The sequence below is a fragment of the Furipterus horrens genome, unplaced genomic scaffold (genome assembly GCF_987537825.1).
Source record: "Furipterus horrens unplaced genomic scaffold, mFurHor1.1.pri manual_scaffold_2, whole genome shotgun sequence".
Taxonomy (NCBI): Eukaryota; Metazoa; Chordata; class Mammalia; order Chiroptera; family Furipteridae; genus Furipterus; species Furipterus horrens.
Window position 1 is genome coordinate 140,008,662 of NW_028327172.1, and position 18,239 is coordinate 140,026,900.

At 37.6% G+C, this 18,239-nt stretch overlaps 1 protein-coding gene across 2 annotated transcripts in view; it reads right to left on the bottom strand.

Annotated features, from left to right (window-relative positions):
- The window catches only part of CDC123 (cell division cycle 123), a 51,938-nt gene extending 33,710 nt beyond the window's left edge, over window positions 1-18,228 (bottom strand). Inside the window, exons 1-5 of one of the 2 annotated variants that reach the window (XM_090266539.1) lie at window positions 17,857-18,227; window positions 13,547-13,618; window positions 9,989-10,046; window positions 9,686-9,718; window positions 3,140-3,235 (exon numbers count right to left, since the gene is read on the bottom strand). In XM_090266539.1, coding sequence (XP_090122665.1) covers window positions 3,140-3,235; window positions 9,686-9,718; window positions 9,989-10,046; window positions 13,547-13,618; window positions 17,857-18,050 — 453 coding nt within the window. In that variant the 5' untranslated portion in view covers window positions 18,051-18,227. Of the gene's footprint in view, window positions 1-3,139; window positions 3,236-9,685; window positions 9,719-9,988; window positions 10,047-13,546; window positions 13,619-17,856 lie in introns of both variants that reach the window. The other variant, XM_090266540.1, reaches the window with a different exon arrangement.
- Window positions 18,229-18,239: the final 11 nt, after the last annotated feature.

Below are 18,239 nucleotides of genomic sequence, written 5' to 3' on the forward strand. Positions count from 1 at the left end.
GCAAGTGCTGAGCAAGTGGCATTGTTTCCTCTCAGACCCCTCCCCCACATACAGTGTCACAACGTGGTGAAACAGGTCGATGGCACTGACAAATACCTAAGGCTCCACCCCTTACAATGTATCAGGTGTGACAGCTCTACCTAAGACACAGAGGCAAACACAGAGGCCTGTCAAGTTGAAGAGACAGAGAAGGATGGCCCAAAAGAGGGAGGAGATCAAGGTTCCAGGGGAGAACTAAGCGACAAGGAGACAGCCAATCTAACAGATGAAGAGTTCCAAACACTGGTGATAAAAATGTTCACAGACTTGACAGACATGATTGAGTATGGCAAACGCATAAGGAAATTTGTGAAGACTATACTAAGTGAAACAAAGGAAAATCCACATGAAACCAATGGTGAAGGGAAGGAAGCCAGGGTTCAAATCAACAATTTGGAACATAAGGAAGAAATAAACAGTCAACCAGTACAGAATAAGGAAACAGGAATTTTTAAAAACAAGGAGGAGCATAGAAACCTCTGGGACAACTTTAAACGTGCCAACATCAGAATCATAGGTGTGCCAGAAGAAGAAGAAGGGCAAGATTGAAGACTTATTTGAAAAACTAATGAAGGAAAACTCCCCAAATTTGGCAAAGGAAATAAGATATACATGTCCAGGAAGTACAGAGTCCCAAACAAGCTGGACCCAAAGAGGACCACACCAAGACACATAATTAAAATGCCAAAGGTGAAAGATAAAGAGAGAATCTTAAAAGCAGCAAGAGAAAAGCAGAGAGTTACCTACAAAGGGTTTCCTATAAGGCTATCAGCTGATTTCTCAAAAGAAACCTTGCAGGCAAGAAGGGACTGGCAAGAAGTATTCAAAGTGATGAAAAACAAGGACGTACAACCAAGATTACTCAATCCAACAAAGCTATCACTTAGAATGGAAGGGCAGAGAAAGTGCTTCACAGACAAAGGAGTTCATCATCACCAAGCCATTATTATATATAATGTTTAAGGGACATATTTTAAGAAAAAGAAAATCAAAACTATGAACATTAAAATGACAACAAACTCAGAACTATCAACAACAGAATCTAAAAAAACTAAGCAAACCAGAATAGGAATAGAATCACAGGTATGGGGATCATTTGGAAGGGTTATCAGCTGGGAGGGGGAAGGGGGAGAAATGGGGAAATGGTGCAGGGATTAAGAAGCATAATTGATTGGTACAAAATAGACAGGGGGAAGTTAAGAATAATATAGGGAAGGGTGAAGCCAAGGAACTTATCTGCACGAACCTTGGACATGAACTAAGTCAGGTGTGACTGCTGGAGGGAAAAGGGGTACTAGGGGAGGGTGCAAAGGGAAAAGAAATTGGGACAACTGTAACAACATAATGAATAAAATATACTAAAACAATAAAAATTAAAATTAAAAAAGACTAGGAAATAAAATGATGACACACAACTATCAACAATAGAATTCGAAAAATAAAAACAAAAACAAACTAAGCAAAAAACCAGAACAGGAACAGAATCATAGGTATTGGGATCATTTAGAGGGATTGAGAACCATAATAGGTAGGAGATGTTAAGAATAGTATAGGAAAGGGAGAAGCCAAAGAACTTACATGCATGACCAATGGCCATGAACTAAGGCAGGTGGAATTACTGGAGGGAATGGGGATACCAAGAAGAGGGGACAAAGGGAAAAAAAATTGGAACAACTGTAACAACATAATCAGTAAAAATAAATTAATTAATTGATTAATTAAAAATAAATAAATAAATAAATAAATGAGACTCAAAAGGCAGATAAAAAGCTTCCCAGACAAGAAAATACTAAAAGAGTTCATCATCACCAAACCATTATTATATGAAATGTTAAAGGAACTTATTTAAGAAAAAGAAGAAAAAAGAACAATAAAATGGCAATAAATACATACCTGTCAACAACTGAATCTACAAAACTAACTAAGCAAACAAGAAGAACAGAGACAGAATCATGGGTATGGAGAGTGTTTGATGGTTGCCAGATGGGAGGGGGGTTTGGGAGAATGGGTGTTGAGGTGAAGGGATTAAGAAGTACAAATAGTAGTTACAGAACAGCCGTGGGGATGTAAAGTACAGGATAGGAAATGGAGAAGCCAAAGAACTTATATTCATGACCCAGGACGTGAAGAAAAGTGTGGGGATTGACTGAGGGAGTGGGTAGTGCCGGGTGGAAGGGGATGAAGGGGGAAAAACTGGAACAACTGTAATAGCATAATCAATAAAATATGATTAAAGGAAAAGAAAGTAGTGAGGACACTAGATAAAAGCTGAATCTTCCTGTTCTAAAGTAGAAAGTCAATAATAAATACCTAATTAACTGAAGAACAAGGAAGTAGCTGAAAAAAACAAAAGAATATACTAAAATATGTGACAGACTCTGAGGAGTGAGAATGGTGAAGCAAAGCATGTCAGGACCTGCTGATTTTTCTAGTAAGCAACCAGAGCTTTTGAAAATTTAAACTCTGAGTATGTGTAATTAATTTTAATGAGTAAAAATAAAAATTAGATTAAGTACAATTTGTCATTCATTTTAGAATAAAAAAGATAAGCATGAGATGATTTTTGAAAATGTAAATAAGTCTTTAATTCCTTCAATGAGCTTAACTGACATAAAATTGTTTTCTATTGGATTAGAATAGTATATTTTTCCACAGACCTTAACTTAGAAAAGTCTTGTTGATGTAATGTTAAAATAATAAAATATAACTTAAGAAGGTATCAGTTGATTTCTCAAACTATTCTATTTCTAGATCCTATGACATTTACATTTTATTAATTTTCAATCAAGATAAATTTCTCTGTTAAACTGAACTGCCGAAATTTTGATAAGGACTCAACATATATTTCCTCAGATTCCTAGCATGATCAGCACCACAAGAAGTTGAAAGTGTCTTTTGGCAAAATTTACAGTACTTTATAGTGCCAGGAAAGTATAATGCAAAACCAGAAAAGTAAAATAATAGAGGAAAATAAAAATAAATTCCACAGTATTTTCCTTAGAATTAGGAATATAATTAGACCCTCTGTGGGGACATAAAATGAAATGAATAGCAGAGCAAAGACTATTTAAACAGTGAGAGATTTACTGAGGTGGCCTACCCTTGGGGCACTCCAGTTAAGCTTAGGAAATACACTACCCCCCAGGGAATTGATAGCTTCTTGGACTGTAGTGGTGAATTCAGGAAATTCTGGTGCCTACAGAGAGAAAGAAGAAATTATTTGGGCAAGTCAATATCATCACGATAAATAGAGAAAACAAGGTCAAATTGCAAGGTTAAAGTATTTAGGGTGTTAAAAATAATGCAGAATATAAATCACTATCATAACTCAGCTAAATAAAATCAATGATCAAATAACATTTGCAGAAAGGGCAAAAGCGCCCAAATGTCATTTTCTAAAACAATTAAAACCCATATAACTGAAGAGACAGATGTCACAAGGCATTTGGGGATATGAGGAAGGAAATTAATGGTTCTCTTAAAGCCTACATAAAACCAGTATGTATTTATTAAGTGAAGAGACAGATGAAGTATCACTTACAAATATAAGCCAATCCTTAGAAATAACACCTGACATTTAAAGGCACAGAAGCATTTCCATTTGCAGGAAAAGATTCTTGGACAAATCCCCAAAAGGCTTTATAATTTATAAGAATGAGAAATAAATTATGTGGTAAACTGTATCTAAACACTGCTATTTCCAGACAAGTTTTAATATAAACAAAACTCAAAAATAGGACCTTGGGGAAGTTAAAATGTTCTTTCCTTTTTTGTTGATTTTAAAATGCGTATTTTATATAAACAAGTTACCAAAACATTCTGAGTGTCATTTCAACCAGGAAGTAAAAAGAGATACAGTTGTGAATGAACTTAAACGCAGTTCCTATTATGCTCTGCCTCGAGACTGTCTCTGTGAAAGAAGCATACGGACATAAAATACAGAAAAGGGGAGTGAGTAAGAGACATCAAGTGAACCTGCAGGAGCGCCAACACAAAACTACTTACACACTACAAAGTCACATTATACCTTTATATTTGCTGCCCTCTACTGGGAAGCTGCAAATTCTGAAAAAGTCCAGTAATGACAAGCTCTTCCACAGAGCAGGGAGAAAAAAGTTACAATGGGTCTAGAATTAGCTAAACTACACACTGCAAAATAAATCAAATGGTTTATGCCAGTAATTCTCAACCAGTATGCCTGGTACACTGCAAGAGGAACACTGGTATGCCATCAGAATTTTTAAAACATGTAATACCTGACTATTTAGTCAGGGGCATTGACCCGCTTAGATTGTCAAATTAAAAATTGACAATGACCAACACAACAATAGCCACCAGGTGTGAATCAAAATTATACCTAATTTTTTTGTCTGATCAGCAAATAAATTAATATATTCTTTGGTGTGCTGCAGAATCTTACTAATTAGTTTACAAATGCCATGAGGTGGAAAAGGTTAAAATCATTGGCTTATGCTTATCTCCAAGACCTCACCCAGTTATGAAGAAAGAAAACTGTATCAAGAGTCTGAGGATAGAGACCAAAAAACATAAGTTAAAAAAAATGGAAATATATCTCCCTAACTAGAAAGCAGCTTTAAGCAACAGGCTAGCGAGAAAAGACTGAAGAGATCAAGGGCAGGTCAGATGAACTTCTTTTTTGCTACAGATGTACATGACCTCTAAACTATTTAGCATCACCTTTTAGGTATTTGACAGCCTGCTACTATATCTTCTGTTTGACTTTTTCAGCTTATATACATAAAATTAAACTCTAGCGAGAAGGTTTCAAAATGAACAGCCTTAAGTCCTTTATTTTCCATTTGCTTTTCCTCATCAAAAGAAATGATCATGACTAGCCAATAATTCCCTAATTCCCTGAAATTGCTGATTTGGGCCCCTAGAAGCTCTGTCTACAAAATCCCTTATTTTAGATAGGCATTAGCAATAATTCTGACACCTGGCATAGTTACACAAAATTTACAACATGAAGGGAGTCAATCTTCAAAGATAAAAAATTTAAATTTCCTATCCTATAAAACTTCACATATAAGGATTGTTTTAAATTTATGTATTACATTTTAAAAGAAGTGACTGATTCCTTAAATCTTCAAACTACTGAACTTTAAGAAATCCTGCCAGCCCTGGCTGGAGTGGCTCAGTGGATTGAGTGCTGGCCTGTGAACCAAAGGGTCGCCAGTTTGATTCCCAGTCAGGACACATGCCTGGGTTGCAGACCAGACCCCCAGTTGGGAGGACACAAGAGGCAACCACACACAGATGTTTCTCTTCCTCTCTTTCTCCCTCCCTTCCCCTCTCTCTAAAAATAAATATATAAAATCTTAAGGAAATAAAAAAAGAAATCCTGCCATAAGAATCCTAATACTAATTTAAATTACAAGAAGTTTATGCAATGTAGAGAAAAATTTGTGCTCCAGTAGAAGACCATATATTGTACATACATAAAGCACTCCCTTCTGGGTTATCTGATTCCAGCTGAGTCTTCTAGCTATTCTACAAGGAGGTAAATTGTAGGTAAGCAGTAACAGTGAAAAGTGTTTCTTATGGATGTGAAAAATGTATCATGACCAATAGAAATCCAGTTGTCTTCCTTCCCACCCTTGAGGGAGGAAAAACTAGTTCTACCTCATTTTCATATTCATTTTCATATTCCTAATCTATAAATGTATCTTTTTGAACCAGTTATATAACAACTGCCTGACTCCCTCATGAGTTAAATAAAACCATCAACATGTGTTAAAGAGTTTTATATCTATGGAGATATAAGTAGAATTTTCTGAAAATTCTACTTCAACAGATTTAACTACTAGTAATCTTTTAAACTTGTAGGTTAATGAATCAATTTTAAATCTGCATTAACACCTCAGTTGTCTTGGAAAAGGTTCTATTCTAAGTGGGATAAAATCCACACTTTAATCATATCCATGAATTTTCTGTGATCTGGGCTCACCTATCTTTCCAACTTTATCCATCACCACACCCCTGCACCAGACCCATTCAGAAAGGGTATTCTTTAAAAAAATTTTTTTTAATCATAAAATGTATAAAATATGCAAATATGTATATATATCAATGTTCTTATATCTAAACAGTAAACAATTTGGCAAATATTCAAAATTTGATTCAGATCTTTAAATTTCTTAAGGGGAAAATAACAGTACAATACCAATGAAGCTCTTTACCTCCTTGCTCTCCTCCCTAATTCTTCCCTCTCCTCAAAGGCAACTATCATTAGAAAATTGGCATATTCTTCTGTAGTCATGATTTATACTTGTGATACATAGGCCTAGTCTATAAATATAACATTTAAAAAATTTAACATAACTTGTCATTTGATATATATACTTCTAGCAACTTACTCTTTGAAATTCGTCGTCGTCGGCAGCCGTCCGCCTCGAGAGACGATGGTGTAGCTTCTTAAGAGTCTATCTGCACCGCCGAGAATGGCTGTGCAGTCCAACTCGGGAGTGACACGGTATCTGTCTCCTCCCGTGTTGAATCGACATCTTGTGATGACGCTGGAGTGTCCTCTCCAGTGAAGCTGAAGCCACAGAGCCTGGGCAGGGTGATATGGAGGGTCTGCTGTTGCCCATGCAGCAGACCCCCCCTCTCTTCGCAGCTGAAGGGTCCAAGGGAAAGACGAGTCAATACAGCTTGGCTTCAGGTGCGCCGCAGGAGTTGCCGGTGTTGATTACAACGTCGAACCGCCTTAGGGACTCCGGCTCCGGATTTTCTGTCGGGGTTTACTCCCTTAGCCTTTCCCCTGAAGAGGTATGCCGCAAGGCAGCGGAGGTTTTCTGGAGTCAGAGTTTTCCTTCTCTGATGTGCCCCGACTGGAAGATCGAACCAGCGACACTTAGCTCGCAGGCCGACGCTCAATTCACTGAGCCAAACCAGCCACTGTTGAGCTTTTGAGATTTATCCATCTTTGGGTGTTTTTTCCACTATCAACTCAATGTTTTTGTACCTGCACTAATGGACAAGTATTACCATTCACCAGGACCATGTATTTTCCCATGCTGAGGCTTGGCTCACATTCTCCTACTAAGAGTGTTCTTCAGCCATAAATGTCTAGTTCTGGCCAGTGAAACCAAATCACTTCCTTCAATTACCTTTTTATTTTCAAACATTGTCAGACTTTCAGAAGCATTTAAAGAGCAACAAAATTTTTATTACTCTTCATTCAGGCATTTTACCACAGTTGCTTTATCATTCTCCCCTCAACCCCCTCTCAATATATAACTATGCAGGTATTGTGTATTTATTTATATTTATGTATATAAAACATATATTTATGTATATAAAACATACTTTTCTTCCTATATTCTTCTAAAATAAGTAGAAGTCATGATGCCCACTTATTCATAAACACTTCAGTACATATTTCCTAAAAAGCAGTAACAACACTCTTTTATATGATCTATCAAAATCAGGGAACTAACAGATAAATACCATTATTTCATCAACATCTCATTCAAAATGTGCCTATTGTCCTAAAAAGTGTCTTTTATAGCAAAAGAAAACATTTTTTCTGACCCAGGATCCAGTCTAGAATCATGCATTGCATTGAGTTATAAAGTCTGTTTAATCTCCTTTAATCTGTAATTGTTCCTCTCTCTGTTCTTCCTCTTTCACGATTTTGACATTTCTTGAAGCTCACAGGGCAGTCATTCTATATAATTTGCAAAAACAATGAGATTGTGGATGTTTTCTCATGATTAGATTCAAGTTATGCCATTTTGGCAGGTGATGTCCTTCTTATCTGAAAGCACACAATGTAGGTCTGTCCATCCTGACAAGGTTAACTTTGATCACTTGGCTGCCAGGTTTTTCCAATGTAAAATTAGTATTTTTCCCTTTGAAATTACTAAGTAATTTTGGTGCAAATGCTTTGAGAATATGCAAGTACCCTCTTTCTCATCAAATATTCACTCACTAGTTTTAACATCATCCCATCAATTATCACTACGATGTCTCCCAAATGGTGACTTCTAATATCATTTCTCCTACATTTATCACATTTCTTCTACACTGATGCCTTTTCTATTATAAAGAAGGGCTTTCCCCTCTGTTTCATCTATTTAATCATTTATGTCAGTGTGGGAGGATGGATTCTAATTTTAGTCAATGATTACACTCTATTACTTTCATTGTTTGTTAGGATGCTCAAATAGTTGGCCAGTGGGAGCCCACTGAAACTGGCTTCTGGTTCCCTTCTGTCAGTTCCTCATCATTCTTTGAGCATTTCTGTACTTTCTGACACAACAAATTGTTGCATGCTCATCTTTACCTCCCTACTTCTGGTCTTGAGTTTCCCCAAGGAAGGAGCTTTGGTTTCTTTTCACGAAGAATGGTGTTTAGCAACCAAGATCAGGGCACCAGGGATGCTTATTGCTATTGTGATGTCATATATCATTACTTCTAGACCTTGGCGAACAGTTTATTTCACAGACACACATGCACATGTGTATTATTAATTTCTGTAGCTATCTATCTATATTTTATAACATGAGTTATTAATAATCCTTACTGCTTTTAGGGTCCAGGTCAAATGTCACCTCTTCCTTGATGTATCTGTAGATCTTCTCAGTTGTAACTGTTCTCTTTGTTCTGACAGCATTTTGTCATCTTCCCCCAAATTGGGGCATCTTTCCCTATTGGTTTAAAACCTCCATGATGGCAGGAATGAAATTATACTCATGATCTTTAACTTCATAGAACCCATTATAGTGCCCTGGATATGGTAGAAAACTAACATGTATGCTGTACTGAATAGAATTTTCATAAAAAGAGAATGATTAACCTGTATGATATCCAGAGTAAAATAAAACATTCAATCTTTCCCTTTCTGACTATGTTGGCATGCTCTTTATACCTAAGGAAGTATATCCGTTTAGGCACCCCTACTTTTTTCCTTGTACCCTGGAAACCCTATCTCTTTCATTAAACAGAAGTATCTTACTTAGAGTTATATTAGAACATACCCTCTCTGCTAAAACTGGTCTCCTTTAATGTGCCTTTACATTTATTTGTAGGGAATTTTATGAAAACCTTTCTCTGTTATCTCAAAGTATGAGGAGTTTCATTCATCTACATTTTTAGAAATACATTTTTTACTTATTCCTGTAAGTATATTTTTATTTTAAAAAATTTTTAAGTTAAATTTGACAACAGCAATAGCATTCTTACCCTGAAAGACTGTAATATGCTTGATCAACTTCTACATTTTTTATAAGGTACTTATTAAAGTCATAAACTTCTCTATTCTCATTTTAAAAAACTATGTTTTATGACATTCGAATATACTTAAGTGAATATAGATTTTCACTTTAATTTAGATACTACAGATCTAGACTTGATTCCTTTTTTCATAGCTTAAGAGAACAAGTCAATGCATCAATTATACACTTAAAATAATTTCCTTTGTAATCAAAGGGGGAAAAGGGAAGATGATGTTTGCCTATAAACAATGATTCAAGTTATTTTTCAAAATAATACATAATAGCCAACACAGAAAATGCTATTTGAAATAGTGAGTAAATGGGAATTTAGCAACATGCTGCACTGAAGCCCTGAAGCAGCTGTGTGACAGTGTGAGGCTGTCCGCCTGCCAGTGCTCTGTTCTTACCGTAAGTGTGGCTGTGTTCTCATCATCTGACCACTGCATGGATAAGAGGACAGAAAAAAAAAATTAAATGTAGATACTGTACTGGGCTTTCAAAAAGCAGTGTCCCATGTAAAAACAGAATATAAACAGATGGCATCTTTTCCTGAGCACAAAGTATATATAAATAAAAGTATTATAAAAACGAGAATTTCATGTAATTTCTCATGTTAATGAATATATGCTAAGATCTAAATGCCAGAACTATTTCAGAAATCATTGAAATAAGAACAGTCTACAGAACAGAGTATTTTATTTTGAACTAACCTGTATTTCTTCTGCCTCACCATCACTGTCTGACTGAGAACGTGTTGGAGGATCGTCCCTAAAAGAACGTAAAGCAAAAATTAAGTAAGAAAAAGGCCATGGTACCAAGCAGACATAGTTTCAGGTGTACTAAGTATATAAAAAGCCTTTCCATTAAAGAAGAATATTAGGAAAAGTCTACTTTTTGAGACAGTAATAAAAAACAATATGAAATTAGTAAGAGTACAATAAAGATGGCAGAATAAAAATTTTCTGCCCTTTTCTCAGAAATCACTTAGCAACAAGGGAAAGAAAGCTCAAAGTCCACCTCTGGTGACACTAAGAATCATCTACCACTCTGACTCCAGTGAATGAGAAAGTGCTGCCAAGACAGGGAAGATTAAATGGGATGAAGGAAGACACCAGAGGAAGCATATGAAGAGCCGTTATGGATGGCTGATGGACTACCCCCCCTGTGTGAGCTGGTGTCCAGAATGACCTGGGTCTGGACTGGCAACAGAGAGAGGTATGGGGGAGAGTGAGAGAAAGAAATTCTCAAGACACACTCTCTTTATTGATTATTTGGGGGGTTGGAGGGGTGAGGAGAGGGAGGGAGCAACATCTGAGAGAAACATCTCACTGGTTGATTCTTGTATCCACAACGATTGAACTTGCAACTCTGGCTTATTGGGATGACGTTCTAACCAACTCAGCTACCTGGCCAGAACAGACACGCTCTCCTTGAAGAAGCAGGTGCTGGATGTGGCCACCCAGCAGCCAATCTCAGTGCCGGGGAGGAAGCAAAGGCTGAAAGAACTCAGAGGGGATAACAGTGCCCTGGCCCCTCTTCAATACTCAACTACAAACAACTGGCCTAGGAAGAACTCACATAATTGAAAAAACAATAATCAGAATAATAGCTAGCACATGACCTATACCAAGAAACTACAAGAACAAGGGCGTTTATGGTTAACCATGGGCATTTATCTATCCCTATGTTCCACTGTGAAACTCCACTAAAATGACAGTAAAGATCCCAAAGGAGAAAATTGCATAAGGAAGATGGCAACTAAGTTTGGAAAACAGAAAGCCAAAGGTGATAACCCACTGAGCAACAGCTAGAACCTGGAGACCTCTGGATGATGAGACTGAAGCTCTGGGCTATGAACAGGGTTACTTGTGTGAGGTCCATAAAAAGGGCAGCAAGACTCACACAGTCCTCCTCAACTTGCACAACCAAGCAACTAATTCTCCTTCACCCCCATGGGTAAGTAGATTTATTCTCTGGGAAATAAATGAACTAAAGAAGCTCAGGGCTCAGATCTGTAGCAGCCCAGAGGCATATGGGAGTGAAATGCTAGAAGAGGATGACAAGCCATGTGAAAGTCATGAACAGTGAGACCCCTGGTTCTGTCCTCCCACCCTGCTACCAGAATGCAGACAGATCAGAGAATTCTTCTCTGTGGAAACAGAACCACCCCAGTGGAAAGACCTACAGAAAATGTCATCTGGAAATCTTTCAGCAATACCTGCTGATTGCTGGCAGTGTTAGTGAATATGCCCGACTCAAGTCCAGAAAGTTTCCGCACACACGTGTTTGTGTGTCCCTCGCTCCTAAATATGAATAAGTGCCTAAAATCATCAGAAAACAAAAGGGCTCCAAGAGAAAAAAAAGGGTACATGGAAGAAATAAAGGCAATAAAGGGACCAAATGAAAAAAGGGACACAGGGGACTTTCTGGGGAATGGAAATGGTCAATATTTTCAATGGAGTGGTGGTAAAATAGGTGTATATATTTATCAAAATTCGTCAAATTAATATATTCAAAATCTCTGCATTTTATTTTAAATGTACCTCATTTAAAGTATACCTATAATTTTAAAGAAGAAATGAGTAATTCTTGCCCCCTCCTTCTCCATCACCAAGTTCTGAAGGTACAAGCTCCATTCACCTTTCTGACTCCAATGTCACCATCTCAGCTCAAGCCACTATCAGAGCTCTCACTTGATCCAATGCAATCCTCCTAACTCGTCTGCAAGTCCCACACAGTAATTAGTCATTGCTCACAACTGAAGTCAATCTCTTGCTCAGAGCCCTTCAATACTTTCCTACTGAATTCATAACAAATTCTAGGTTCTTAAACATGGCTCCCACACAGACACCTCAACCTGAACCCTAACCACCTCTCTCATTTCAACAACCGAGTCTCGCACCACTCACTCCTACAATGCTCCAACCACATAACCCTCTCTTATTAGTTTCTTGCATGTGAAGATCTTCCACAGCTCAGAGTCCTCCATAATGCTGTTACCTCAGCATGGACGATTCTTCCCTCCACTCTTCAACTGACTGCCTTCTACCCAAACTCTGCATCTCAGAGGCTCATAAGTGACTTCTTCAGAGTATTCTCTGACACTCCCTGCAATCCTCAACCCCACTCCCACCTCCAGTAACTTAAGTATGTCAGGGGCCTCCCCATGTCCTTCATAGAATTATCACAATTTTTCACTTATATGTTTACTGATGTGTTTAATGTTCCGGCTGAGATTAATGATGATGAGAGCAGTTAGTATTTCTTAAGAGCACACAACATACTAGGCATTGGGCTAAACATTTTATGCATTATCTCTTGTTATCCCTGCCACAACCCTATGGGGTTAATCCTATGATATCAGACAAGAAAAGTAAGGCACAGCGAGCTATCAGTTTTACAAGATGAAAGAAGTTCTGGAGACAGATGGTGGTGATGGCTGCACAATATTTAAATGTACTTAATACCAATAAACTGTACATTTTAAAAGTTAATATGGTAAATTTTATGTTATCTATACTTTACCTTAATAAAACATATTTTTTTAACAATTCTAAGGGAAAAGATTTCCAACCTAGAATTCCAAAAAAAGGAGTAATGTACAATACCAACAAGATTAGCATTAGGCCATTTTAAAAAGGATGGTGATGGATAAGCACTCAGATAGCATGATTTCTGAGCAGAGACCTGAATGAACACAAAGGAACATCATTAAATTGTTTCATGCTTAAACTTTTCCAAACTTGCACTAAAAAGACTAAAGTCTGGTAACTTCTTCCTTTCACAAATAGAGGAACTACATGAACAGAGAAGGTGGAGGTGGGGCCATGGTGAGTTAACTGTGGGGAACAAAATGCTAAGGACTTAAATGAGACACCCTAGTAAAGATTTCTATTTGCAACGAACATGAATTTTTTTATCTTAAAGACTGAAGAATCTCAAAGGGTCATAACATGCCCCCCTGTCCTCCCATATCCAGAAGGAACAGTTATCATCACATCCATTTTCTAAAGGCAGAGAGAAAGGAATTGCCCAATTTTGTAACTAGCAATTATTAGAGAAGGAAGTACTCAATTTTGAAAATCTTAGTAATAGAGCATTGACAAAAAACACAGGATAAATATACCACATAATTTTAGCCAGGAAAAAAAGGGGGAGAGAAAGGTGACAAAGTTAACATACTTATTTTACATGGCAATAGCTGAGATTTAGTAAGTACAACATTCTTTTACAATAAAAACATTAAAAATGCTTTTCTGATACTTTACCTTCCTGAAACCACCAGAGTTCCATCATCAAGTAAATAATCCTTCACATTCTGAGGAAGTGGAAGAATGACACTAAAAAAACAAACAAACAAAAAATACCAAAAAAGGGCATCACTTTAAAAGACCAAACACAAGCAGAGAGAAAAAATATCCAAACTCAATTAATTTTTTAATTACTTGTTCCCATTATTTGAATAAGAAATGGAAAATGTTAATGATGAACATTTGGTGGCACCAGACTAGGAATTAGAATAATATGAATAAATATTGTGGTAAGCTAAATTAGGTTCATAAATTACAACTGTCCTTGTGGTAAAGTAACAAAAGTCAGCCAAATACAAAGAAGCAGGCTGAAATCACATTATGAAAGCAACAAACCCAAAAGAATTCTGAGTACAATAATCATGTGCCTTTAGAAATTAGAGACGAGCGAACAATTGCAGCAACACAGGAAATGCAGCAAACAAATCAAAAGATGAATAACATCTGCTCACCTCTTGGGAGAGGGCAGAATTTGACTTAAGATTCTGGAAACCATTCTTTGGTTGGCAATGAGCACGTAAGCCTAAGAATACATGCTACATGTGGATGTGTTTTGGTGGCCTCATACTTAACTGATCACCAGAGCAATAAAGCTCCTCAATTAGCCATGCTTTAGTTTAATTCCATCTTCAATATTAAAATGGCTGCACAAAAATTCACCAATTTTAATAAGTTTTTTTAATGTACGCTGATATGACAGCTGTCACAATACAATCTAACGAAATTGTTTCTAATGAAGTAAAAGACAACTAAGCACCACTAGAGCCATCTTACAGAAAAATCATAATGGGCTTTTCGGCCAACCCAATACTTTCGCCCACTCCTGTATGTCAACCAAATACAAGTAAGCCTTCCCAGGCATTTAACTGTCAGGAAGCCAGCAAATTACCCTCTAAGCACAGTGAATCTAAGGTTCTTGCAAACATTCCAACACTATTTAAAAAATGTAAAAACTTTTCTTATACAGTTTAATGTATCACCATTCTAAACCAATTACACAATTTAAATTGGAACCACAAGGGTAATCTATTCTTTATATATGCTAATTATCCTCAAAATGGCAAAATTTTAAAAATACTAAATGAACTTAGAAAAAAAGAAAAACTATTAGGTTTGAATTATTTCGTCACTTCTATATTTAATCTAGTTCTTCCTCAGGTTAAAGATACTTACCTACTAAAGTAACAATGTCATCTCAACAGAATTAGACATGATCTTTCCAAGAAAATGTTAAGTTTATCTTCTTCTCAGGGGCTTGAGACTGAGAAACACTGGCAGGGATACCAGCTCCTACACATCTAGGGTGATTTTCTTGACAAGTGTGAGGGCAGATAGAGCTCTCTTTTATGACAATAATGTCCCTCAGTCCTCAATTTGATTATTCCAGAGCCCATGTCATTTGTTTTTGAGTTATGCTAATTTTCAAGTCTGATTTGAATTTGGACTTTTCCTCCAGGTTATATCATCCCTTGATTAGATTCAAAATATCTATTTACTGTTTGATTCCATGCTGAATTATTTGCATATTCTTCCTATCTGAGGGTCTACAACAATTACAGATATTAGCTGACATCACACTGGAGTCTAGTTTTCATGAGTCACTAAGTTCTACAGTCACAGTTTTAAAGTCATCCTCATGACTTTATCTTGCATTATGTAAGTTAAGGAGGACACTAAGGTGATTCCATTGAGAATGCAAAGCGAGCCCTGGCTGGTGTGGCTCAGTGGACTGAGCGCTGGCCTGTGACCCGAAGGTTCCATTCCCTGTCAGGGCACATGCCTAGGTTGCGGGCCAGGTCCCTGGTTGGGGGCGCATGAGAGGCAACCACACATTGATGTTTCTCTCCCTCTCTTTCTCCCTTCCTTCCCCTCCCTCTGAACATAATAAAATCTTAAAAAAAAAAACTAAGGAAAGCGAAAAATCATAGTACAGTATGGTAAGTGCTGTACCAAGATATACCAAGTACTACCAAACCTTGGAGGAAAAAGGAATTGTGGCCTGAAAGACTGAAGCCATAAATATGTCATTGCCAGGCACACTTTACAAGTAAGGCAGTCAGAGAAGAGCTTAAATCGGCCACTGAAATCCATTATGCAGGCGAGAATCCAATGAGGCTTAACTGGCAGATGAAAAAGAATTAAATAACAAAGTACACCATCAGGTTGATATAGTTCTATATAGACAAACATGTTACTTTAATAAAATTTTAGCAGAAGGAGCCTTGACAAAAGTAATATAACTTTCATGTTTAAGTAAAGAAACAGATTTAATAAAATAAAGTGGATGGTCCAAAGTCTTCTAATCTTTCTTAAGCCTGAGTCAAAGTTCTAGAACTTCTCAAGAAATGTACTTCTATTCTTACCTGCATAATCATCTCTGAACCATAATTAATAAACATCAGATAATAATGCTGAGTCAAAAACCAGAATACTCAATCTCTCAGCATTAAAGCTGACAATGACAATGACAAAGCTGATACAATTCCACTGTACTGGCCTGGGGTGTGAGCGGTATCCTGCCATATGTTAGGTCCAGTGATACTACCACAGAACTAACCAGACTGAAGAGTTTAAACAGAGTAATGAATGGTTTCAGGAAACACAGCTTAGTCATGGATGGTTCAGAAAATCCCGCCCGTTGGTTTATTTTTCACTCTCAGCTTAAAATGAGTGTTACACATTTTAAGTGAACGAAATTTATTTTGCTTCAATGGATCTGATTAAATAAAAAAAAGTAACAACATGAAGCATTGTTTACTATATGCAAGCACTTAAATGCTTTATCTCATATAATGCCCACAGCAATCCTATTAATTTTCTCAATTTTCTAGACGGGACTTAGAGAGATCAAGCACTTTGCTCAAGATGCTGGTGGAACCAAAATTCAAAGCCAGGCCCTGACTCCAGATCCCAATTCTTAACCATTATCCTTTACTGCTGAGGGCAAAGAAAAACTACACCAGAAGGCACAAAAGAACTTCACAGAAAACAAATGTCAGTTTTAGGTGAACTCAGTGTGAAAATGTCTGACAGGTTCATAAACATACCTTGTATCATACTAACCCCAAATAAATAACTATCATCACCTCAGACCCAAAGCCTATTTCAATTATGCCAAGTAAACTGGCATATCATATAAGAAGGCTACTTATATGATAGGAGGTCATGTCCACTGCTATTGTTGAAGCTCTTCTTTTTGTTCTGGTGTGGCTTTTACTATCTTCAAATGCAAAGATTATTATCCTTTGAGCTGCTCTAACCTCCAATACACCATGGGTAACAGGAAGCAGATTCTATATATGAATAAGAGAACGGAAAAGAATTGTCTTAAATAATCTCCTTATGCTCTTTCAGTACCTCAGGATTTCAAAATTGTTTCCCTCTCTGCATTCACACTCTCTGCACTAAGAGGACATAATGAAAAGCAAGGGACAGTTAATACTTAAATAAGAGGCAATCTTGGCGTAAATTACAGAAAATCCTATCCATGAACATACAGTTCTTTGATCTATTCTTCTTAGTGAATGAAAGCCTATATGTGCATCATACTCCAGATGTTATGATTGCTTTTCAACACTTGGGGATGGATATTCTCCTAGCTGCCTTACCTACACTACCTGAATTTCCTGGGCGAAAGATTAAACAGTTAATTCTATGCTTGCTCTGCAAAATAAGAGATGGACTCCTTGTTTGTAGACTAGAGAAGTAGAAAACAAATACCATTCCACAACTTCGCCAGAGAGCTTCCTCTCGCGGTACGTGACCATCCGGACCAACATATAATTGTACTTTACTAACGCTTGCCATCTACACTGCCACATTGGAGCTTCACAATATTTGCGGTGGGGTATGTATCCGTGTTCTTACGAGACTGAAAGCAAATACATAAGTCCCCCGTGGGTTGGTAAGTGGCAAAACCAGGACTAACACAGTTCTCCTGATCACCTCCCCTCTCTGGTAATTCTAAAAACAATGATAGTGAACTCCCAAGCCAAACGGGTTTAAACTTCTACTCAGCAGCCTCTGACCTTCTCTGAACCATGACATACTCTTCTAACTCCACTAGCACACTGATAAACAACAAAACTCACAGCAAATATGGATCAAATTCATTAACCTCCCCATGTGAAATACCAGTATGAAGTGGAAATCTTGGCCCTGGTGCTCCCCTCTAGTCGTTACAAGGCCTGCATTTCTTTCATTTTTTTGAAGACAGAATGTCGCAGTTCCCTTTTGTCATTGCCCCGGCATAGCTCTTCCCGTCTTACCTCTTGATGGTAAGGCTTCGGAACAGTGGGTACCATGCAGAGAACTGACAGTGCAGCACATGCTCTTTCTTCATCCTCCAGCGGCCGCAGTCCTCTCTCGCTCTTCCCTGCTCCAGCACTCTCCCCGGAACCCACGTCTCCGGTTCCGGAAGTGCCCGCCGAGCTATTTCGGCTTCTGGACTCTCCCGGTCCATAAAGGGAGGAGGAAGTGCTAGAAAGGGGAGCAGAGAATTGTGGGGCCTATTTTTAGTGTACACACACACCCACAGACAGTTGGGGCCCTGGGAATGGAATTCCGAAATGTTGAGAAAGGGACTCGAAGAGCTGCACGCCTCCGCTTTCTCTCCCGGACGCGCATTACCCCGGAAGGTAATCTTCTAAAG